The 23,418-nt window shown below is 46.5% G+C and overlaps 1 protein-coding gene across 1 annotated transcript; it reads right to left on the reverse strand.

Moving 5' to 3' along the window:
* Window positions 1–564: 564 nt before the first annotated feature.
* On the reverse strand, window positions 565–2,313 carry LOC125534213 (cyclin-P4-1-like). Its single transcript, XM_048697495.1, has 2 exons — window positions 1,737–2,313; window positions 565–1,136 (listed from the first exon to the last, which is right to left on the reverse strand). The coding sequence occupies exons 1-2, from the start codon at window positions 2,162–2,164 to the stop codon at window positions 827–829; spliced, it is 738 nt and encodes a 245-aa protein (XP_048553452.1). The 5' UTR covers window positions 2,165–2,313; the 3' UTR covers window positions 565–826.
* Between the last annotated feature and the right edge of the window lie 21,105 nt (window positions 2,314–23,418).

Raw genomic sequence — 23,418 nt, forward strand, 5'->3', positions numbered from 1 at the left:
CTGAAGATTTTTTTAAAATTCAGTATAAAAGGCGTCTGAAGAAGCATTGATGGTTTTAGCATGGATTATATTTCTGACTAAGCTGTTTCTGGTCAGAACATCTGACTGAATCTGTCACTGACAGTTTCAGCCCGTTGCCTCAAGACACAATTTCAGTCAGAGTGACTGCCATTTCCACCACTCTGCTCATAAATTCAGCCTCCTGCACGTTCGGAACGCCGATGGGGATTACTACTCAGTCTCCTGCGAAGCAAATAAACCCTTGGCCGTCATTTTCCGCCGCATTCCGGTGAGGCCGATTTTGTCCCAACACTGCATACACACACACACACACACACACACACACACACACACACACACACCATGCAGCGCATAGTAAGAAACATGCTATGTTCTGAGCATCAAAGCCGCTTATTCTCCAATCTCCGCCATCCCACGATGTCCGATCCATCCATCCAATCATAGTAAATCACCTTTTCCCCGGCGAATAGTTCGCTCCAGAAAGCGGGGGAAACAGAAAAAGAAGAGCAGAGGAAAAGAAACAGACAGGAGACAAGCAAAGCATGCAGATGCAGTGTGCTGTGACTCACATGCACACAGATTAGATTAGCAGCATCTCAGCTCGTTAAACAATGGGCGCGCACAATCTCAATCCGATCCCTTCTTCCATTCATGATCGATCCTTCCAACAATGGCGAAATCCATCCTAGCTAACCAACACCTATGTACCAAGAACGGTAAATGGAAAAGAAAAGGAAAAAAGAAGAGACCATGACAGTTGACACCGCAGGGACAAAAAAGAGAGAGAGGGGAAGAGCTCCATCGATCAGACGGTGAGCTGCTGCTGGTGTCGGTGGCAGCCGGACTTGGCAGCGGCGGCGGCGGCGGCGGCGGTGTCGACCTCCTGGTCGGGCAAGCAGTGCTGCAGCAAGCTGGTGGGGGAGACGGCGTCGATGGACGGCGGCGGGTGCTCGAGGTAGGCCATCTCGGTCTGCAGCACGGCGCAGTAGGAGGCGAAGACGGCGGGCGTGACGTTGAGGTCGAAGGCGATGCCGAAGAGGAAGTCCACCTCCAGGTAGTTCATCTCCATGAGGCTGATCCCCCCCACCCTCGCGAAGTAGGCGTTGTTGTAGCATCTGCATTCACATTCACAACAAACATTCGTCAAGTTTTCTCTTCGAGGACACGCGAAAGCTTTGCGCGCGATCGACGCATCAACAGCAACAGCAGCAAGCTTGTTTTGACAGCAATTGTGAATTGCGGTGGTGGCGAAGACATCGAATTGGACGTCTGTGAGCTGTCCTCGTGACCAGCTAGAAACGGCAATGGCTAGCTTGGCTCCGGTTGGTGGTGTGCCAGTTGGGAATCCAAATAATGGTGGGAAAAAAATGCGAGCCGGCCGGGCCCGCATGGCTGGTACACACACAGCGGCGGTCCGTGAGGTCGGTCGTGTGCTCGGCACGACACGACAAAGGGGTCGCAAAGTCAGATCAGATCAGACTCGGAGCCCATTTGGACTGCAGATTTAATTTAAATCTGCCTCAGTTAAATGATCATGCTGCACTGAACGACCTCAATTATGGTTCAGTTTATCCGGTAGTAGTAGATCGCTTTAATCCTACTGGCCCAAACAGGAATGCAGATGGTGTAGTTCGATGTTTGTTTGTTGTTAATTTGGGGCTGAGATTTTGAGTTTGCATGAGCTGGGATGGATGGATGATGGTGTGGATACATACATGTCATCGACGAACTTGACGGCGGTGAGGACGGAGGTGATGAGGAGGCGGTGGACGTTGAAGGAGTCGACGGCGAGGGCGGGGCGGCGGCGCAGGAAGCGGTCGAGGTAGATGTAGGCCACCACGTAGCAGGAGGGGCTGCAGCCGGCGAACCGGAAGATGCGCTCCAGGTAGCCGCCGACGGAGATGGCCGGCTTCGTCAGCCCCTGGAACGCCGACACCGCCGTCTTCTTTGTCGTCGTTGTCGTCGTCGTCTCCTTGCCGTCTTCTCCTTGATCCTCCTGCTCCTCCTGCTCCTCCACGTCCCGTATGCGCCGCTCCACCGCCGCGACGACGTCGTTGCGCTTGGCCACGCGCTCCAGCAGCGCCGACAGGATCGAGACCACCCGCGGCACCGCCGCCTGGTCCTCCGCCGCCATCGTCATCATCGGCCCACCGATCGCTCCCTCAGTTTCTTGGCCGAGCTCGCTCTTAGCTTGCTCGGAGCTGGAGGTGAAGGAAAGAGAGAGAGAGAGCGCGAGCGAGCGGGGGGTGGGGTGCGGTGGGAGGTGGTGGAGGATATAAAGGGTTGGAGGGAAAGTGAAACGGACGCCAAAGGAGAGGATGGAGGAATTCGTGGGTGGGAGGGCGCTTTGATATCTTTGCTGCTCTGTACGCCTGCTGCGCAGGTGGAATAAATTTGTCGGCGGCGGCGGCGATAGCGTAGCGGCACCTGCGGTGAAACTGCCCGACTGCTGGTAAAACTCTGGGGGTCTGGATGGCGTACGTGCCACGGCTGGCTGGACAGCTCGATCGGGCATGACAGCAGGCCCCAGCCGGCCGTGCCGTGCGTGACCTCGACGACGGCCGATGCATGCCTGGCCGAAACTCTGCCGAGATCTCTCGGTGACCACGCCTTAACTCGCAGATCGCTGGTGTCGGGCAGGGTCAAGGAAGAGAGAGGTCTCCAGAGTTAAACTACGTGCGCGGCGGTGAGAAATCCTCTTGAGATCCGGCCGCCGGTCGTTTTCCAAGCTGGTAGGCAGCGTACGGGCGTAGTATCTCCAGTTAGTTAGTTCTCCGGTCCACCGAGAAATCACCGGAAATTAGGGCGTTTCGCACGCCGAGCTCGTGCGTGTGTGTGCCGCAGCCGGCGGCCGCGTGCAACGTACCTGCCCAGCTCGTCGGCGGGAGACGTACGAGGGGGTGTTTCTGCTCGCCTAAATAACGACCAAGTGCCCGAGACGGTAAATACCCAGTAGTTCATTGATTCTTACGGTGTGAAATTGAAAAGGTAGTAGTGCTCCCTGTATTTAATTAATCAACTAAGCTCTATGCAACGCGCATACACACTCTGTATTCTGGAACATGAAGGTGTAGACTGCAAATGCAATGCAGGTGTAGAATGTAGGGTAAAGAAGGGAGTCAGCCGAGTAGGAGTAGCACGTACAGTAGTTGAGTCGAGGAGGGAAGCATGAAGCGGAGTCGGGTCATGTTTGTGCGTGGAGCGGTGATCTGATTCGGGCGGGGAGAGACAGCTAGGCCGTGCACGTTGCCCCTCACGTCGGGCGAGCATGCATGCATGTGATTCCACCACCAATCATCATCTGCTTTCTTTCGTCGTTTCCTTTCCTTTCCTTCCTTCCGCCACAGAAGAGCCGCATCTACATATTGTGGGTGTCACTCTTTCTTTTAGGGAAATTGTGGTTGTCACTTGCCTCTGCATGATATAGGACTAGGAGTATATCTCTAGTAGAGTACTTCCTACTCCCTCCGTTCGTAAATATAAGTCTTTATAAAGATTTCACTAGATGGACTACATACGGAACAAAATGAATGAATCTAAACTTAAGATGCATTTATATACATCCGTATGTGATTGGAATCCCTGTAAAGACTTATATTTAGGAACGGAGGGAGTATAATTCAAAGTCAGTGCTCTTGCCATGATTCTTGACAAAACTTGGTCTAAATGAGTCGGATCGGAGAAACCATCGTGGATCAAAATTCGACAAATCTGCCTTCTAGTAACTGTTGTTGTTCTTCTTCTTATTGGGGTGAAATTGAGCAGCGGATGTATGTATGGATTCGATTGATCCGATCAGTAGCCGCTGGCCGGAGGAGAGGAGAAGGGAATATGCCCACAAGCAAGAAGGCGCATGTGCAAGTGCGACACCTTGGCACGTTACAGTGTTAGTGTGTCCCCTGTCCGGTCCTGCCCCGGTCCAGTTGTCAGGTATTTTCCTGCAATTGTTTGGCCCTTTTGGGATTCAATAGCCGATTTTATGGGATACTGTGCTACAGTCCTAGTAGTACTGGCCGGTCCCAGGCAGGCTCCCAGCTGCCTCGTCCATGTGAGGGCGGACTAGTTTATCCCGATGGAGCAAAGAAAAGGTTGGATCCACAGATGCTAATCATCAGGTTTAAGCAAAGGTTTTCAATGTCTCCTTTCCGGAAGATGGAGAGAAGGTACACTCTGGGTCTGGGGTATGCTATGATCCCATCTAAGACATGCAGTATATATATTTATAAGTGTGTTGCACCAACCAATCTTTTGTCACCATGGACCTACTTGGGTGGACATAATCTTTCGCTGGAAATTCAGATGTGCATGATGGATTTAGCCGACGCAAAACGGGAAATTAAACACACGTCCGAGGTGTGTCTTCTTATACAGATAAGCTGCAAAAATCTTATGAAGGTTACAACATCTCTAATCGGATTGAACTAATTTGACAACATGGGAACCAACACGGCACCTGGGCGACGCAGTCTCACCACGCCACCACGGCGGCACGGATCCGCCGCCGTCAGGGGATCGCCGGTGGGCGGTTCACCTCGTCTCTGACCCGCACTGCTGATTTTCCAGCGAGGGATTCTTCTACGGCGTGTGAATTCGTGGTGACTGGCGTTGCTAGACGACCACGGGTTCTGTGTGGACTCGTGGTGCGTGCACGACGATGAAGAGATAGGTGAGGGTGTACAAGTGGTTTTCCGTTGTCACGTTGTTTTGGTGGTTAGGGTGCTGGGCACAGGAGAGGAAGCGCGGCGCGTTGCGTGGATCGAGGTCAAGGAGGAGAAAGATCGCCATGACTGGAGGGCCATTAAAGCCGCGGCGCGGAGTGGTGCAGCCATTCCCTCACTCCTCGACGAGATCCACACCACCTCTCACACACCAAAGCATGCCGCCCCCCTGGCGATCCATGGCGTTCTGGAAGCTACGGCTCGAGAAGCGCATACTGGAGATTGCAAACGGAGACGAGGAGAATATGGAGAAGATGCGAGAGACCATCTCTTGGTTTGCGGAAGAGCAAGATCTGAAGGAGGCAGCGGGATCAGCGTACAGGAAGCTCACGGAGGCGGAAGATCTTCGCCTCACCCCGACGGGCGAGCCGGTGGGCGCGCTCAGGATGCTCCTCTGGGCGATGGAAGAGGCCGCATCGGACGACCCCAGGCAGGCCATGAAGTGGAAAGAGCATCCGCTCGCGGTGCCGCACCCTGACGGGCCCGTCGGAGTTCGTGGTCAGAGCGGTGATGGGGCTTCCAGCTCCGGCTCGAGCCCTGGAGCATGTGGGAGCGGAGGATCTGAAGGTGAACGAAGCGGTGGTGCCCAAGGAGGAGATGAAGCCTGGTATGATGACAAGGAAAAATAAAACGAAGATGCCCATGGTGCTGAGGAGGTCCCCGCGGTTCCCATGCCGCTCGCCGTGCCTGCTCAGCCTTGCTCGCTCCCTGGGTAGGGAGTAGGAGCCTCTCCGGCTGGCAATCACTTTTGGTTGCTGGCCGGAGAGAGCTCCGATGAGGAGGATGGGTACACATCGGATGAACAAGGTAAAAATGACATGCTCAGTAAATATCTACTTTCCCTGAATTCTAAGAAGGAGGGGGTAACTCTAGGATGATTAGAAGTAAGAAATTAAAGGGGTGCAGAGGTGCGATAAATCGAATTTGCACTCCCCTCGATTGGGGGAAGTGTCAATTGGATCAAAATAATGCAACAAACTTTTCTAATTTGGGGATAGATGGAAAAATAGTTCAAAATCAAATGATGAAGAGGTAATTCTCACTAATTCCTGATTACTAGGCTGGTAGGGTGGTAGAAATGGGGGATTTAGTTGTGAAAAATTGCAAAGTGGAGAAAATGAACTGGGGAAAATCTTCTGGAGAATCAAATAAGGTTTGTGGGAGAGAAAAAAGTAGCCTGAACTTTTCCCGGCCATTTTCGGCCCAAGTGGAAAGTGGCAATGCATACAAGGACCTAAGAGGAAATGCAGAGAAAGCATATTCTAAGGATGCGCTTTCCCTTTCATTTGTCCATATAAATGAGGGTGGTGGCTGCTCGCTGGGGAAGGAACTTGATATCTTTGAGGAATTAGGGTTTCCCTCCCAGCCGCCGCAGAGGGAAGGAGAGATGGATAGAAGATTTGGGGGATATCATACGGCTGGAAGATTCGACCGAGGGGAGAGAGATAATTTCCAATATAGAAGAAGGGAGTAAGAGGTAGATCGATGCTAGTTGTGAGCTGCGTTGGGATTTCCCTGAAGAGGAGAGGATGATGCAGTATAATAGAGATAAGTATTTTCCTCAGTTGTGAAACCAAGGTTATCAATCCAGTAGAAGAACCAAGTAACGACTAGTGGACAACACATGCACACAAACAACAAATACTTGCAATCCAACATGAACAAGGGGTTGTCAATCCCTTGACGGTTATGAGCAAGATTAAATGGTATGGTTTTTGATAGATAGATCAAACAACAATACAAAATAAAATAAAATAAATAAAATTGCAGCAAGGTGTTTTTAGTTTTAATAGATGATAAAAGATAGACCCCGGGGACATAGTTTTCACTAGAGGTTCTCTCATAAAAATAACATACGGTTGGTAAACAAATTACTGTTGGGCAATTGACAGAAAAGCAAATAGTTATGACGATATCCAAGGCAATGATCATGTATATAGGCATCACGTCTGAGACAAGTAGACCAAAACGATTCTGCATCTACTACTATTACTCCACGCATCGACCGCTATCGAGCATGCATCTAGTGTATTAAGTTCATGGAAGAACGGAGTAATGCCTTAAGAAAGATGGCATGATGTAGACAAGATAAACTCACGTATGAAATAAATCTCATCTTTTTACCCTTAATAGAAATGATACATGCATGTCATGCCCCTTTCTGTCACTGGGATTGGGCACTTCAAGATCAAACCCACTACAAAGCACCTCTTCCCATGGCAAGATAAATCAAAGTTGGCCAAAACAAACCAATAAATCGGAGAAGAAATACGAGGCTATAACAATCATGCATAAAAGAGTTCAGTGAAAAGTCAAATAATATTCATGGGTAGATCTGATCATAAACTCATAATTCATCGGATCCGAACAAACACACCACAAAAAGTCATTACATCCAATAGATCTCCAAGAGCACTGAGGAGAACATTGTATTGAAGATCAAATAGAGAGAAGAAGCCATCTAGCTACTAACTATGGACCCATAGGTCCATGGTAAACTACTCACGCATCATCGGAGGGCGGCAAGGATGATGTAGAGCCCCCTCCGTGATCGAATCCCCCTCCGGCAGAGTGCGGGAAAAGGCCTCCAGATGGAATCTCGTGGTTCTGGAACTTGCGGCGGCGGGAAAAGTATTTCATGGACTCCTTTGTTGGTTTGACGATTTTAGAGAATTTATAGAGGTGGAGTTAGGTCAAACAGAGCTACGTGGGCCCCACAACATACCATAATGCGCCATGTGTTGTGGGCCCATGATCCATCGTCTCGTCTTCTCCCGAAGCTTCTAATGTCTCTTTTGTTCAGAAAAAAACTCCAAAAAGTTTTGTGGCATTTGAACTTCGTTTGGTACTGATATTCTACAAAACCAAAAACAAGCAAAAAAACAGCAACTGACACTGGGCACTAAGTTAATAGGTTAGCCCCCAAAATGATATATATGTTGGAAATATGCCCTAGAGGCAATAATAAATTGGTTATTATTATATTTCCTTGTTCATGATAATTGTTTATTATCCATGCTATAATTGTATTGATAGGAAACTCAGATACATGTGTGGATACATAGACAACACCATGTCCCTAGTAAGCCTCTAGTTGACTAGCTCGTTGATCAATAGATGGTTATGGTTTCCTGACCATGGACATTGGATGTCGTTGATAACGGGATCACATCATTAGGAGAATGATGTGATGGACAAGACCCAATCCTAAGCCTAGCACAAGATCATGTAGTTCGTATGCTAAAGCTTTTCTAATGTCAAGTATCATTTCCTTAGACCATGAGATTGTGCAACTCCCGGATACCGTAGGAATGCTTTGGGTGTACCAAACGTCACAACGTAACTGGGTGACTATAAAGGTACACTACAGGTATCTCCGAAAGTGTCTGTTGGGTTGGCACGAATCGAGACTGGGATTTGTCACTCCGTGTAAACGGAGAGGTATCTCTGGGCCCACTCGGTAGGACATCATCATAATGTGCACAATGTGATCAAGGAGTTGATCACGGGATGATGTGTTACGGAACGAGTAAAAGAGACTTGCCGGTAACGAGATTGAACAAGGTATCGGGATACCGACGATCGAATCTCGGGCAAGTATCGTACCGCTAGACAAAGGGAATTGTATACGGGATTGATTAAGTCCTTGACATCGTGGTTCATCCGATGAGATCATCGTGGAACATGTGGGAGCCAACATGGGTATCCAGATCCCGCTGTTGGTTATTGACCGGAGAACGTCTCGGTCATGTCTGCATGTCTCCCGAACCCGTAGGGTCTACACACTTAAGGTTCGGTGACGCTAGGGTTATAGAGATATTAGTATGCGGTAACCTGAAAGTTGTTCGGAGTCCCGGATGAGATCCCGGACGTCACGAGGAGTTCCGGAATGGTCCGGAGGTAAAGAATTATATATAGGAAGTGCTATTTCGGCCATCGGGACAAGTTTCGGGGTCATCGGTATTGTACCGGGACCACCGGAAGGGTCCCGGGGGTCCACCGGGTGGGGCCACCTGCCCCGGGGGGCCACATGGGCTGTAGGGGGTGTGCCTTGGCCTATATGGGCCAAGGGAACCAGCCCCAAGAGGCCCATGCGCCAAGAGAGAGAAAAAAGGGGAGAGTCCTAAAGGGGGAAGGCACCTCCGAGGTGCCTTGGGGAGGATGGACTCCTCCCCCCCTTGGCCGCACCCTTCCTTGGAGGAAGGGGCAAGGGCTGCGCCTCCCCCCTCTCCCTTGGCCCTATATATAGTGGGGAAAAAGGAGGAGCAAACCGATCTAAGGCCTGGCGCCTCCCTCTCCCTCCCGTGACACATCTACCTCCTCCCGCAGCGCTTAGCGAAGCCCTATGGGAATCCCGCTACTTCCACCACGCCGTCGTGCTGCTGGATCTCCATCAACCTCTCCCTCCTCCTTGCTGGATCAAGGCATGGGAGACGTCTCCGTTCCGTACGTGTGTTGAACGCGGAGGTGCCGTCCGTTCGGCGCTAGGATCATCGGTGATTTGAATCACGACGAGTACGACTCCATCAACCCCGTTCACTTGAACGCTTCCGCTTAGCGATCTACAAGGGTATGTAGATGCACTCTCCTTCCCCTCGTTGCTAGTTTCTCCATAGATAGATCTTGGTGATACGTAGGAAAATTTTGAATTTCTGCTACGTTCCCCAACAATATATATAATTGCTTGAAAGTGTATATAAAACATTCAAGATTGATAATATAATAGCATGGAACAAACAAAAATATAGATATGTTGGAGATGTATCAATCGACAGGAAGAGGAGAGGAAAAACTCTGGCTGACCGGATTTAGATCGAAGAGTTGGAGATGGTGGTGAGGAACAGATGGGCAGAGAGAACAACAATTACAGAAATTGAACTGTGGAAGAGGCTGGAGGCTCATCACAATAGAAGCAAGGGGAACTGGGTGGAGATGGAGGTAACAAAACCTCCTCCTGCAAACCCTGGACTGGATCTGCTCCAGCAATATCAGTGGTTTGGGGTGCTGTGCAAGAAAATAGCTCAGAATAATTAGATCGAGAATCCCGTCAACAACAATAGTGAAAACCCCATGGTGAGTCCCGGTTTGAGTAGGGCTGAGGAGAAAGCCATAGGTAAACTTCCAATGCAGCCAGCCACAGCTGGGACTAAAGTTAGTTATGGAGGGAGGAGTGAGCCTGCAACCAGAGATGCAACTGATTTAGGACCAAGTCAGAATTGGGGATATACTAGAGAGAATATGGAAGGCCATAGGAGTGGCAACATCACCAAGGCAGTTGCAACAAGTGTAAGGACCCAAGACACCTAACCGAAGACTGTAAGTTGGGAAACTACATCATTTGTGGGAAGGATTCTCACATTACAAAGGAGCGTGCCTGGTTAAAGCAAATGAAGCCTGTTCCAAAGTTTGTAGGGTATGCAGCCAGAGGATTGGGGGTCTTGTTGGTGCAGAACTCTAAGGATGTGCTGAATATTGAGCAAGCCAACCCTGTAACATCCCAATTTTCAATTCGGATGTTAATCATTAGGTCATCATATGCATCCATGCCCTTTGCTTTTGAATCTATTTTATTTTGACATTTTGATCCTAGAGACCTTAAGCAACTCAAGGACCATATGAGAGAGTTGGAGGTTTTCATAAAATTCCATTTTTTGAATTTTCAAAATTGGTAAGTTGGATCAAAGTGATTTTTATTTGAATTTATTTTTCCAATTATTTCAAAATAAATAAAATAATGAGAGAAGATAATATGACTTCTCCAAAACAGAGGAAATAATGTAAATTTAATTTTAAATAAAAATATGTATTTTATTTGAATTTTATTTGGGATTTTATCCGGTTAAATTAGGGAAAAAATTGCATTTTTAAGTTTAGCCCAGAAAAATGTTCATGTTGTCCTAAATATTAGTAGAGGACTCAGAAAAATTATTTTTGGGATTTTAGGATTTTTTTGGATTTTTCTTTTTTGGTGAAATTATTTTTAAAAAATCCTAACTGGGCCGGCCCAGCTAGCGCCAGGCCGTGGCCCAGCTCGCCGCCGCCTCGTCACCGTCTTTGGGACGGAGTCCCGCCGCCGCCGAGTCCCACCCGCACTCCTCCTTCCGCGCCGCTCGCCTCCTTCCCCAAGCACCCCCCGGCCCCTATAAATAGGGTCGGGGCCCGACCTCCTCCTCCACCGAGTCGCGCCCCGCCGCCCCAAGCCACCGCCGCCTCCCGCCGCTATCGCGCTGCCACCACCGCCGCCGCCGACGCCGCCCAACGCGCTGCCACCACCCGCCGCCGCCGCCGCTGCCCAACGCCGCCGCCGCCGGTTTCCCTCACCCGAACCGGTAAAAAACCAAAGAAAACCCAACCGGTTTTTTAGGGTTCGGTTTACTTTTTTAGATCGGTTTTATTTTTTAGGTTTCGTTAATTAGCGAATGTTCACCTGATTTTCTCTTTTAACTAACGGATTCGTTTGTTAGTCTCTGTTAGCGGACGTTCGTCCGATAGATTTTTCTTTTTAGTTTAATTTTTGGCCAGGGACCTATCCATAATTTCCTTCTTTGCAGATTAGTCCCTAATCTTCAAACCTTCACTACTTTTTACTGGTTTATCCAAATCTAGTGAAACCAACGCCAAAATCTTCATCTTGTTCCCCTTTGTCTAGATAATCAACTTGGACATGACTTTGAAAATTTAAAATTTGGTCTCAAGCAGATTTGAATTTGAACTTCTTTTGATTATAGTTTGAGTTTCATAACTCCGATTCGACTCATTCTTTTTGCAAATCGAAGCTCTTCACTTGAACTTTTAGTTTAGATCTTTTATTTTGGTTTTACCTTTGCATCCTATGCTTGAGTGCCTATGTATGCTATTGTTTGTTCACGATAGAGTTTCCAGAGTACGAGGCTTGCTACTACGAAACTCTAGGGTTTTCCGATCGTCGGTAAGGCAAGTAACACTTTGATCATATCCCTTTATTACCCAGTTTTTATGCATTAGTTTCAACCCTCGAACATTGCATGAGTAGGATGTGATAACATGTGGGTATTGGGAAGTAGTGGATGAGGTAGGAACCTATTGCCTTACATTTAAACCCTAGGAGTTACTTCGTTATGATTGCATTTCTTTCCTATCCTCGTAGACGTGGATTGGTTTGTGAGATTCATGAAAGTTGTGGGAGTTACAATAATTAAGGGTTAACTTAAGATGGCTACTTTAATACACTTCTAGGTGGATTGGATGTGGGCACCTGGAGTAATCCGGTGTTGTCCTAGGATATCCCGGAGTACGCGTGTGATCATCCTATGGTTTGTCACCCAGGCTCAAAGGGATCATAATATTATTCATGCTAGAAACTTCTGTGTGCAGCCACAAGCCATTATGGGCTCTGGCATAGTTGAGTATGTTATGTGACCTCTTTCAGTGGTAGGCTAGCAGATGTAGGGGAAAGTAGGTGGTACTGTCTACCCAGAGTAAAGAGTTAATGCTTTAGAAAGACTGTCTCAATCTTTCGATCATGGATGTGGTCAAGTCTTGTGAGGAAAAGTGCGCAAACCTCTGTAGAGTGTATAATCTAATCATGGTTAGCCGTGTCCCCGGTTATGGACATCTTGAGTATCTGGTACTTGAATTATTAATTTGGTCTCATCACTTTACTTAATGAAACTATTGGGTTATAATTATTATTCTGGGATTGAGTTGGAGGAACCTTCTCAATAATTTCATTAAACTTTGTAGTCAAATAAAATATATTCCTTTGTTGTAGGAAAAAAATTAGCTTTGTGGAAATGATAACTGTAGAGCCTCCACCAGCCCAATATGCATGTAGTGATAGCTGTTATTTGTTCATTGCTCTATGGTGTTATCTTGCCAGCATATTCCATGTGATGACCTACATGGCTGCAACGTATCATGTTGTAGAATTTTTAGACGAAGAGTAAGGTGCGATAGGTCGTTGTCATGCACTCAATTTTGCCGTGGAGTTGGATGGACTCACTTATCTTCGAAGCTTCCACAATTATCTTATTTAGATGGCCTTCAGCCATATTTTTGTAATAAGTACTCTTTATGAGACACTCGTGTAATAAGTGTGTGATTGAACTCTGTTATAAATCCTCGAGTACTGTGTGTGTCAGCAATACCGAGCCAGGGATGACACTTAAGCACAGAGACTACGGTCCACTGGGATCGGGTCGCTACAAGATGGTATCAGAGCACACGCTGACTGTAGGACGCGACCACTAGGAAAAGCCACAGGATACTCTTCTCTACTCATTTCTGACTCTTCTCCATTTCTACTCTATAGATGACGGACCCAAGGAACAAGTTCACTCAACCGGATGCTGACACCCCTTTCGGACGACACTTGAAGGAAGTCACTAGGTACCTGAACATTGACATACACAGCTTCACACCGCCACTTTACCAGAAGAGGAGCGTTGGACAATTCAAGTTCGTGTACCAGGAAGGACGTTCACGCCAGTTACCGAGCCCATCGAGTTTTCCTTTGATGCGCCAACCTGGAGTCTAGGAAAGAGCATGGCCACCCACATCACCATTGGATGCATAGGCGAGGTGTACAACAAGGATCTTAAGGAAACCATCTACCAGATATGTCGACGCCGAGATGAGCAATGGGAGATGATTCACACCAGGAAGGATAGATCCATTGCAGCCTACATACAAGAGTTGAATCATCACATTCGACGCTACGAGAACCAAATGTGTGCCAACATGATAGATATGAAGAAGGCGATGACCCAGAACATGGAGCTGGAGGAAGAACTCAAGTCTACACGTGATGGATATGAAGAGGAAATTGTTGTACTACTGGAGAAGAATGAAGACCTGAAAAAGAAGTAGGAATATTCATGGGGGATCCTGAACCTGGAGTGGCATTTGTTCAGAGGATTACATCATACTAGATGACACAGACTCCGATCCCGACAGCAATGGTGATTATGAAGACGAAGCTGGAGCAGATATAATTGAGTCTTCCACCGATCAAAATTTCTAGTCGACCACCATATTACCATTAGAATTCTCCCATGTATATAGTAGTAGTCCGCGAGATTTTGTAACGGAAGCTTAGATCGATTGTATGATCTTGTTTGAATTGAGTGGTGTGGAATGAATGTGTTTGTTCATGTGCATATGGGTAGTGAAATCTCTCTTTAGACCTCACTATATTCTGTTATCACCCCTCTAAACCTATCAGATGCCTCCAAGACGTGACCCCGCATTCGCCTTCCCACCGGAGCTCACTCAGTTGATCCAACAGCAGAATGCCTTGATGCAGTTGCTAGTCCAGGACCAAGGCAACAACAACAACAACAACCCACCGCCACCACCTCTAGTGGACAACTTAGCCCGCTTTCTAAGGTTGAACAGTCGGTGTTCTCTAGTAGCACCGAGTTGATTGTTGCTGATGATTGGCTCCGCAAGATTGGAAGGGAGCTGACCACCACAGGTTGCACAGATGCTGAGAAGGTGCGCTTTGCCGCACATCAACTGGATGGACCCGCAGCCTCATGGTGGGAGAACTACACAGTCACTTTCCCCGTGGTCAATGTCACTTGGGATCAGTTTCAGCAAGCATTCCGCACGGCACATGTATCAACTTGAGCTATGAGCATGAAGAAGCGTGAGTTTCACAACTTACGCCAGGGAAATTGTACTGTGGCACAGTACGTGGATGAGTTCAGCAAGTTAGCTGCTACCTCTTGAGCACGCGTTGGTTTTCCCTTGAAGAGGAAAGGGTGATGCAGCAAAGTAGCGTAAGTATTTCCCTCAGTTTTTGAGAACCAAGGTATCAATCTAGTAGGAGATAACACGCAAGTCACCTAGTACCTGCACAAACAATCAAGAACCTCGCAACCAATGCGATAAAGGGGTTGTCAATCCCTTCAGGGTCACTTGCGAAAGTGAGATCTGATAAAGATAATAAGATAAATATATTTTTGTTGTATAGATTGGAAAATAAAGATTGCAAAATAGTGAACGAGATGCGATGTAAATAAAAAGAGATGCAATATGATAAGAAAGAGACCCGGGGGCCATAGGTTTCACTAGTGGCTTCTCTCATGATAGCATGTATTATGGTGGGTGAACAAATTACTGCCGAGCAATTGATAGAAGAGCGCATAGTTATGAGAATATCTAGGCAATGATTATGAAATATAGGCATCACGTCCGTGTTGAGTGGACCGAAACGATTCTGCATCTACTACTATTACTCCACACATCAACCGCTATCCAGCATGCATCTAGAGTATTAAGTTGATAAGAACAGAGTAACGCTTTAAGCAAGATGACATGATGTAGAGGGATAAACTCAAGCAATATGATATAAACCCCATATTTTTATCCTCGATGGCAACAATACAATACGTGCCTTGCTGCCCCTACTGTCACTGGGAAAGGACACCGCAAGATTGAACCCAAAGCTAAGCACTTCTCCCATTGCAAGAAAGATCAATCTAGTAGGCCAAACTAAACCGATAATTCGAATAGACTTGCAAAGATATCAAATCATGCATATAAGAATTCAGAGAAGAACCAAATATTATTCATAGATAAACTTGATCATAAATCCATAATTCATCGGATCTCGGCAAACACACCGCAAAAGGTATTACATCAAATAGATCTCCAAGACCATCGAGGAGAACTTTGTATTGAGAACCAAAGAGAGAGAAGAAGCCATCTAGCTAATAACTATGGACCCGAAGGTCTGTGGTAAACTACTCACACATCACCGGAGAGGCTATGGTGTTGATGTAGAAGCCCTCCGTGATCGAATCCCCCTCCGGCAGATCGTCGGAAAAGGCCCCAGATGGGATCTCACGGGTACAGAAGGTTGCAGCGGTGGAAAAGTGGTTTTGTGGATCCCCATGATGTTTCTAGGGTATAAGAGTATATATAGGCGAAAGAAGTATGTCGGTGGAGCTCCGTGGGGCCCACGAGGGTGGGGGGCGCGCCCTCCTATCTCGTGGACGCCTCACGGAGTTCCAGACTTCCACTCCAAGTCTCGTGGTTTGCATTTGTTCCAAGATCCTCGTGAAGGTTTCGTTCCATTTGGATTCCGTTTGATGTTCCTTTTCTGCGAAACACTAAAATAGGGAAAAACAGAAACTGACACTGGGCCTCCGGTTAATAGGTTAGTCCCAAAAATAATATAAAAGAGCCTATTAATGCCAATTAAACATCCAAATTAGATAATATAATAGCATGGAACAATCAAAAATTATAGATACGTTGGAGATGTATCAAGCATCCCCAAGCTTAATTCATGCTCGTCCTCGAGTAGGTAAATGATAAAAATAGAATTTTTGATGTGGAATGCTACCTAACATAATTTCAATGTAATTTTCTTTATTGTGGCATGAATATTCAGATCCGAAAGATTCAAGACAAAAGTTTAATATTGACATAAAAATAATAATACTTCAAGCATACTAACCAAGAAATTATGTCTTCTCAAAATAACATAGCCAAAGAAAGCTCATCCCTACAAGATCATATAGTTTGGCCATGCTTCATTTTCGTCACACAAAATGCTCCCATCATGCACAACCCCGATGACAAGCCAAGCAATTGTTTCATACTTAGCATTCTCAAACTTTTTCAACTTTCACGCAATATATGAGCACGAGCCATGGACATAACACTATAGGTGGAATAGAATGGTGGTTGTGGAGAAGACAAAAAGGAGGAAGATAGTCTCACATCAACTAGGCGTATCAATGGGCTATGGAGATGCCCATCGATAGATATCAATGTGAGTGAGTAGGGATTGCCATGCAACGGATGCAATGGAAGCTCAGGGAAGAAGCCAAATCCCTTCAACAGAGGTCAGGTGAACCACATCAACGTGGAGGAAGTTGAAGAGCGGCTCGGCGCAGTGATTGGTAAGTTTTTGATTAAGTCATTTACCGCTCTCGTTCTTTTTGACACTGGTGCATCGCATTCATACCTATCAAGGGGATTTGTGGACAAGTTTAAATTGCCAACCTTATCCCTTAGGTCACCCATGTTAGTAAGCTCACCAGGAGCGGAGTATATGGCCAGTCGATGGTGTGATCGGTTGCCATTAACCATTGGTAGCCATGTTTTCCCATCAGACCTCATAATTTTGGAGTCACAAGGATTGGATATAATACTAGGCATGGATTGGCTATCGAAGTATGGAGGAAACATAGATTGTGCTAGTAAGTCGATACTTCTCACCACCCCTGAGGGAAAAAGGATCAAGTATGTATCTGTGCATGCGCCAAGGAGTACTCAAGTGAATTCACTTTCAAGAGTTGTTCAAGAGGAAGTGCCAGTTGTGAAGGATTATTCCGATGTATTCCAGGATGAACTACCAGGCATGCCAGCAGATCGAGATATAGAATTTTTAGAGCTGTTACCAGGCATCAGACCAATATCGAAGAGACAATATCGGATGCCCGCAAACGATCCGGAGGAGATTAAGAAGCAGATTGAGGAGCTATTGGCGAAAGGCTATATTCGACCAAGTTCATGACTGTGGGGAGCCCCAGTGCTCTTTGTTGAGAAGAAGGATGGATCTTTAAGGATGGTTGTGGATTACATGCACTGAATGAGGTGACGATCAACAACAAGTACCCACTACCGATGATCAATGATTTGTTTGACTAGCTGCAGGGAGCTAAATTATTCTCCAAGATCGATCTTCGATCAGGATACCACCAGCTGAAGATCCGAGAACAGCATATACCTAAGACAACTTTTACCACAAGGTACGGGCTATATGAATACACTGTCATGTCTTTTGGTTTAACTAATGCCCCTGCCTACTTTATGAGCATGATGAATAAGGTGTTCATGGAGTTCTTGGATAAATTTGTTGTGGTGTTCATTGATCATATATTGGTGTACTCTAAGAATGAAGAAGAACACAAGGAACATTTGCGCTTGATTCTCGAGAAGCTCAGAGAACATCAGCTATATGCCAAGTTCAGCAAATGTGAGTTTTGGTTGAAGGAAGTTTGATTTCTTGGACACGTTATATCAGGAGAAGGTATAGCAGTAGACCCTTCCAAGGTTCAGTCTATCACTGAGTGGTTGGCACCCACCTCAGTTGGAGAGATACACAGTTTTCTTGGACTCGCAGGATATTATCGGAGATTCATTGAGAATTTTTCCAAGATCGCGAAACCCATGACAGAGTTATTGAAGAAGGACACCAAGTTCAAATGGACCGAAGAATGTGAGGCCAGTTTTCAGGAGTTGAAGAAAAGTTTAGTTACAGCCCCAGTGCTAATCCTTCTGGACATACTCAAGGATTTCCAAGTTTATTGCGACGCTTCTCGCCTGGGACTTGGAGGTGTACTTATGCAAGACAGAAGAGTTGTTTCATATGCCTCACATCAGCTTCGATCTCATGAGTTGAATTATGCCACTCATGATTTGGAGTTAGTAGCCATAGTGCATGCGCTCAAGACCTGGAGACGTTTTCTTATTGGGAACCGTTATGATGTATAGACGGATCATAAGAGTTTGAAGTACATTTTCACGCAGAAGGAGTTGAATCTGAGGCAAAGGAGATGGTTGGAGCTCATAAAGGATTATGATATGAAGTTGCATTATCATCCAGGAAAAGCCAATGTTGTAGCAGACGCTTTGAGCCGCAAGAGTTATGCGAATACTCTCGTAACCAGAGGATTACCTCAAGAGATAGCCGACGATCTGAGAGAACTTCATTTGGAGATAATTCCGAGAGGTTTTGTTGTAGCGCTGGAAGTTCCGTCCACGTTGTTGGGAAAGATTCGAGAAGCCCAGAAGACTGATAAGGAGATTGTGGAGATAAAGGAAAACATGAGTAAAGGAAAGGCCAAAGGTTTTCGTGAGGATGAGCATGAAACTTTATGGTTTGAGGACCGTATTTATGTGCCCAACGGTTCAAAGATCAGGAAGTTAATACTTCTGGAGGCTCATGACTCACCATACTTGATTCACCCAGGAAACACCAAGATGTATTTGGATTTGAAGCAACATTTCTGGTGGACTAGTATGAAGAAGGATATTGCCGAGTATGTAGCCATATGTGATGTATGTGAGAGAGTTAAGGCAGAACACTAGAAGCCAGCAGGATTACTTCAACCTATGCCGATACCCGAATGGAAGTGGGATAAACTTGGCATGGATTTCATCACCGGATTACGCAGGACACGATCAGGTTATGATTCCATCTAGGTAGTAGTTGATCGCTTGACCAAAGTGGCTCACTTTATCCCTGTGAAAACCACTTATACGAGTGCGAAGTTGGCCAAGATATATATGAACATGATCGTATGTCTGCATGGAGTTCCGAGGACCATCGTATCAGATAGAGGAACACAGTTTACCTCGAAGTTTTGGAATCAATTACACCAGACTTTGGGTACCAGGCTAGAGTTCAGTACAGCCTTTCATCCGTAGACAGATGGACATACCAAGAGAGTTAATCAGATTCTGGAGGGTATGTTGAGAGCTTGTGCGCTAGATTATGGATCTAGTTGGGATAATAATTTGCCTTATGCATAGTTCTCGTACAACAACAGCTACCAGGCTAGTTTGAAGATGGCCCCTTTCGAAGCTTTGTATGGAAGGAGGTGCAGAACACCCTGATGTGGGATGAAGTTGGAGACCGTCAATTGTTTGGACTAGATTTAATCAAGGAGTTTGAAGAGGAGGTTAAGTTGATTCGTGATAGACTAAAGGTAGCTCTGTCCAGGCAGAAGAGTTATGCTGACACTAAACGCAAGGAGGTAGCCTATGAAATCAGAGACAGAGCATATCTCCGTGTGTTACCACTGCGAGGAGTTAAATGATTTGGAGTCAAAGGAAAGTTAGCCCCAAGATTTGTAGGACCATACCAAGTTTTGGAACGTATGGGAGAAGTGGCCTACAAGTTGGAGTTACCCGAAGGATTGTCAGGAGTTCATGATGTGTTTCACGTTTCCCAGTTGAAGAAGTGCCATGTAGAGATGGCCGATATTCCTCTGAGAGATACAGTGCCCCTGGAAGCAATTCAGTTGGAGAGTGACCTAACCTACGAGGAGAAACCCGTCAAGATTCTCGAGTTTGCCAACCAAGTTACACGCAGCAAGGTCATCAAGTTTTGCAAAGTTCAGTGGAGCCACCATACCGAGGAAGAAGCCACCTGGGAGCGAGAAGAAGACCTACGGAAAGACCACCTGATGGTGTCCTGGACTAGGGGGTACTCACCACATCGTCTCCCGACCAGTTAGATTGGGCCGATGACCCCATGGCGGCATACTCATGGGGCAGTTCGGATAACCCTTACCGCATACAAGGAAGACTCTACAAGACTTGACGCCCAAGACAAGGACTCCTCTAAACCCTAGGCCTACGGTGCATATATAAATCGAGGCCAGGCTAGTCAATAGACAATATCTCATATTCATCACCATCTCATGGTAGACACATGTACTCTGTACTATCCCCATACGAATACAATCAAAAGCAGGACGTAGGGTTTTACCTCCATCAAGAGGGCCCGAACCTGGGTAAAATCCGTGTCCATGTTACCATCGCTCCAAGACGCCTAGCTTAGGACCCCTACTACGAGATCTGTCGGTTTTGACACCGACATTGGTGCTTTCATTGAGAGCCTTCTAGGTGTCGTCATGGATCAACGGCATAAATCAGGTGTTATGATTTCAATTCAATCTATTTTTTCTACATCGAATTTCCTTTGCAATTATTGCCTGTAGTCTTGCGCTATTTTTGTTTGCAGATTAGTTTTAATCTGCAGCCACGACGGGCGATCCGAATATAGCAGGCGAGTCGAGGCCTCCGTCGGATGCCTTCGTAGAGATACCAGCGGCCGGCCTTGCGTGACGTACACTGTGCTAGGTCCCAAGGAGTACAGGCCAAGATCGAGCAAACACATGCAGCGCCAAGGACAATCCCGCATAGGCATCGGCCATCAAGGGATTTCTTTCCTTTTCTTTATCCTCTTTCTTTTTAATTCAGCACATAGATGTCACTTTCATGCACTAGTACTATGAAGAGGCAGTATTTCCCTCTGTCGCATGACCAACTTAATCAAGTGCTAGTTTTTGCAGCATGATTTTTTAAATTTAACTGATGAACAGTGCTAGCTAGCTTTGCATCAAGGGGTGTTTCATCGGTGCACGTTTATCCATGGTTGGACGGACATACACATGCGCATCAGCGCGGCGGCGGCGGAGGGTCCAGCCGAAGAAATCATGCGTGTTGAAAAGACAGTGCGAGGCAGTGCACCGATCAGAGCTTGGCTCGATGACAGTACACCACAGGGAGATTTGTTTTTCCCCTTTTTATTATTCAATGCCCACCTAGTCGATCGCCGGTTCCTCATTACTTTTGTTGACAAGTACGCAAAACAAAATTACTACTAAGTACAGTGAGGACTATTTTCGCAGCATGTTCAGTACGGATCAATTCGTACGTTTGCTTTGGTCTGCTAAGGTCGTCGCCGTCGGTGAACAGGTTTTATCTTTCCCTAACTAGTCGATTAGCTCCTAAAATTATTGCACACAGAATATCTTCTGTTGTTTTGCACTGCATTATTTTTGCAGAGATATTTTTCCGACACATGTGCACGGTGACGGTCTGGCCAGCCTCACGCCGTCACCTAGTCCAGCCGACCTGTGTCGACATCGCCGTGCCACAACGTCGTCATAGCATTGAGCCGACCTCGATGATCAGCCGGACTATTCACTTCGCATATATTAATTGTGCACCTTTTTTCACTATTATTATTTCTTGGTTGCACTACTTTGTGTGTGCAGGCAATCTATCTAGGTTGGGCTGCGCTAACACCTCGGCAAGGCGATATCGTCGTCCTGCCGACGTTGACCAAGTCGTGACGTCACGTCGACGCGTGTCCCTGTGTCAAGTTTTTCACACTGCGGCTCCGCCGGGCCGACCTCGATGCTCAGGCCATATCTCTTTCATTATTTACTTAACTTATATTAATTAAGTAGAAGAATTTTTTTATATACATTATTATCTGTCATTACTTTTGGTTGGCACTATTTTATCTATGCAGCCAATCGACTTAGACTGAGCCGCGCTGTTGCCTCCGTCGACCAAATTGTGTTGTCACCTTAGCGCGCTGCCCTTTGTTGGCAACCCCGCGTCGTCGCTTCGCCAACCTAGCTACTCAGCCGGAGACTCCGGTGTCACCCGCCGACGTGCTCCATCACCGCGGCTAGACTGGGGGCTTCACCTTTTCGGAGTGCCGAACTCTCTGCTCGGCCACCTTGAGACCAGCCTGGGGGCTGGAACCTTGCCCCGCATCAAGCTCAGACCGCGTCATCAATGCCGAACACATTAACCAGCTAAGTCACTTTCATGCTCAAAGTTCTAAATTTTGTTCGGTTCGACCAAGCATTATACATTTTTGGTAAAACATTGTATGTGAAAAACTTCCTTGTCAAAACTTTGTTTGTGACGCACAAATTCAAATACCCCATTTACTTGGGGGCTTCCTTCATGAAGCTTTTCCTCTTGCATATGATTATACTTGTACGACTTCATTCCTTGTTCGTGTATTACGCCACAATATGCACCATATTGACTTAAGTGTTCCGCAAGCTGGGTTGCCTGGCTCCTGTGCTTACCCCTATGTTCCCGATTGTTCGGTTAGGGAGTAAAGGGAGCACCTCTGCGATTGTCATGACCGGGTCATCCGAGCTCTGACCTCAGACTGGGTGAAGCCGAAAGCTAGCGCTCTTATTGTTTTCAATCATGGTCATCACACAATGGAACTCATGAGTACAAAAAATCTATGGCACAAGTCTCATAGTAATAATGAGCACCGAAGAAAGGTAACGGTGGGGGTACTATTTTCTTCGAAGATGCTTCTTACACTTCGTCTGTAATATAGCATAAGTTCCCTGAGCGCGCTTTGTCTGTTACAGCCTTATGGTCTGATTGCCTGGTCATCAGAAACACCGTCGATACTCTCGACAGGTGGAGTACATGACACTTTTCGGCTCTTGGCTAAAGAGGGAGAAGCCGACGGTCGGTTAAGACGCGTTTAAAGTTCGGGTGAATACATATATGATATAAGTACTTCGGTACATACAATCATTATACATAAAATTCTTTTACCCAAGTCACTTGGGGTCTCTTAAAATTTATATGAGCTATTTTATAGTAAATGTGTTCTCTTCTTGGTCGTTGTAAAGTCTTTTTCAACCGCTCCTTTTTCGACTCGAGTTTATGGTCAATAGCCGAATAGCCTGTCTTCTCTCTAAAAGCCGCTTGAGTTTAGTTTTCTAAACTGACCTCGGAGAAGTACTCCTCCTTTCGGATAAGGAGCTTGAAGCCGTAGGCTGACCCGCTTGAAGTCTTGAGATCGGATGTGTCATGTTAAAGCACGACAGAAGCACAAATTTTTCCAATTTTCGGATTGGCACCGAACACTTGATCTTGTTCGGACGTCAAGTTTTTACTGACGTTTTTTGGTTTTCCAAGCTTATGGCACTTTTAAACTATTTGTGTGTTTTCAGCACAAGTCTCACCGTGCAACGCCGAACACCTTTAGAGATTCGGCAAAAACATTCTCAGATATTGCTATATATGCATCGGTTTCGAATTGTGTCTTCGGTCAATAGTTCGGTTGCCCGGCTCCTGTGCTTGCCTCCTACGTTCCGCTTTGTTCGTCTAGGTGTGC

The sequence above is a fragment of the Triticum urartu genome, chromosome 1 (assembly GCF_003073215.2).
Source record: "Triticum urartu cultivar G1812 chromosome 1, Tu2.1, whole genome shotgun sequence".
In the NCBI taxonomy this organism is placed as follows: Eukaryota; Viridiplantae; Streptophyta; class Magnoliopsida; order Poales; family Poaceae; genus Triticum; species Triticum urartu.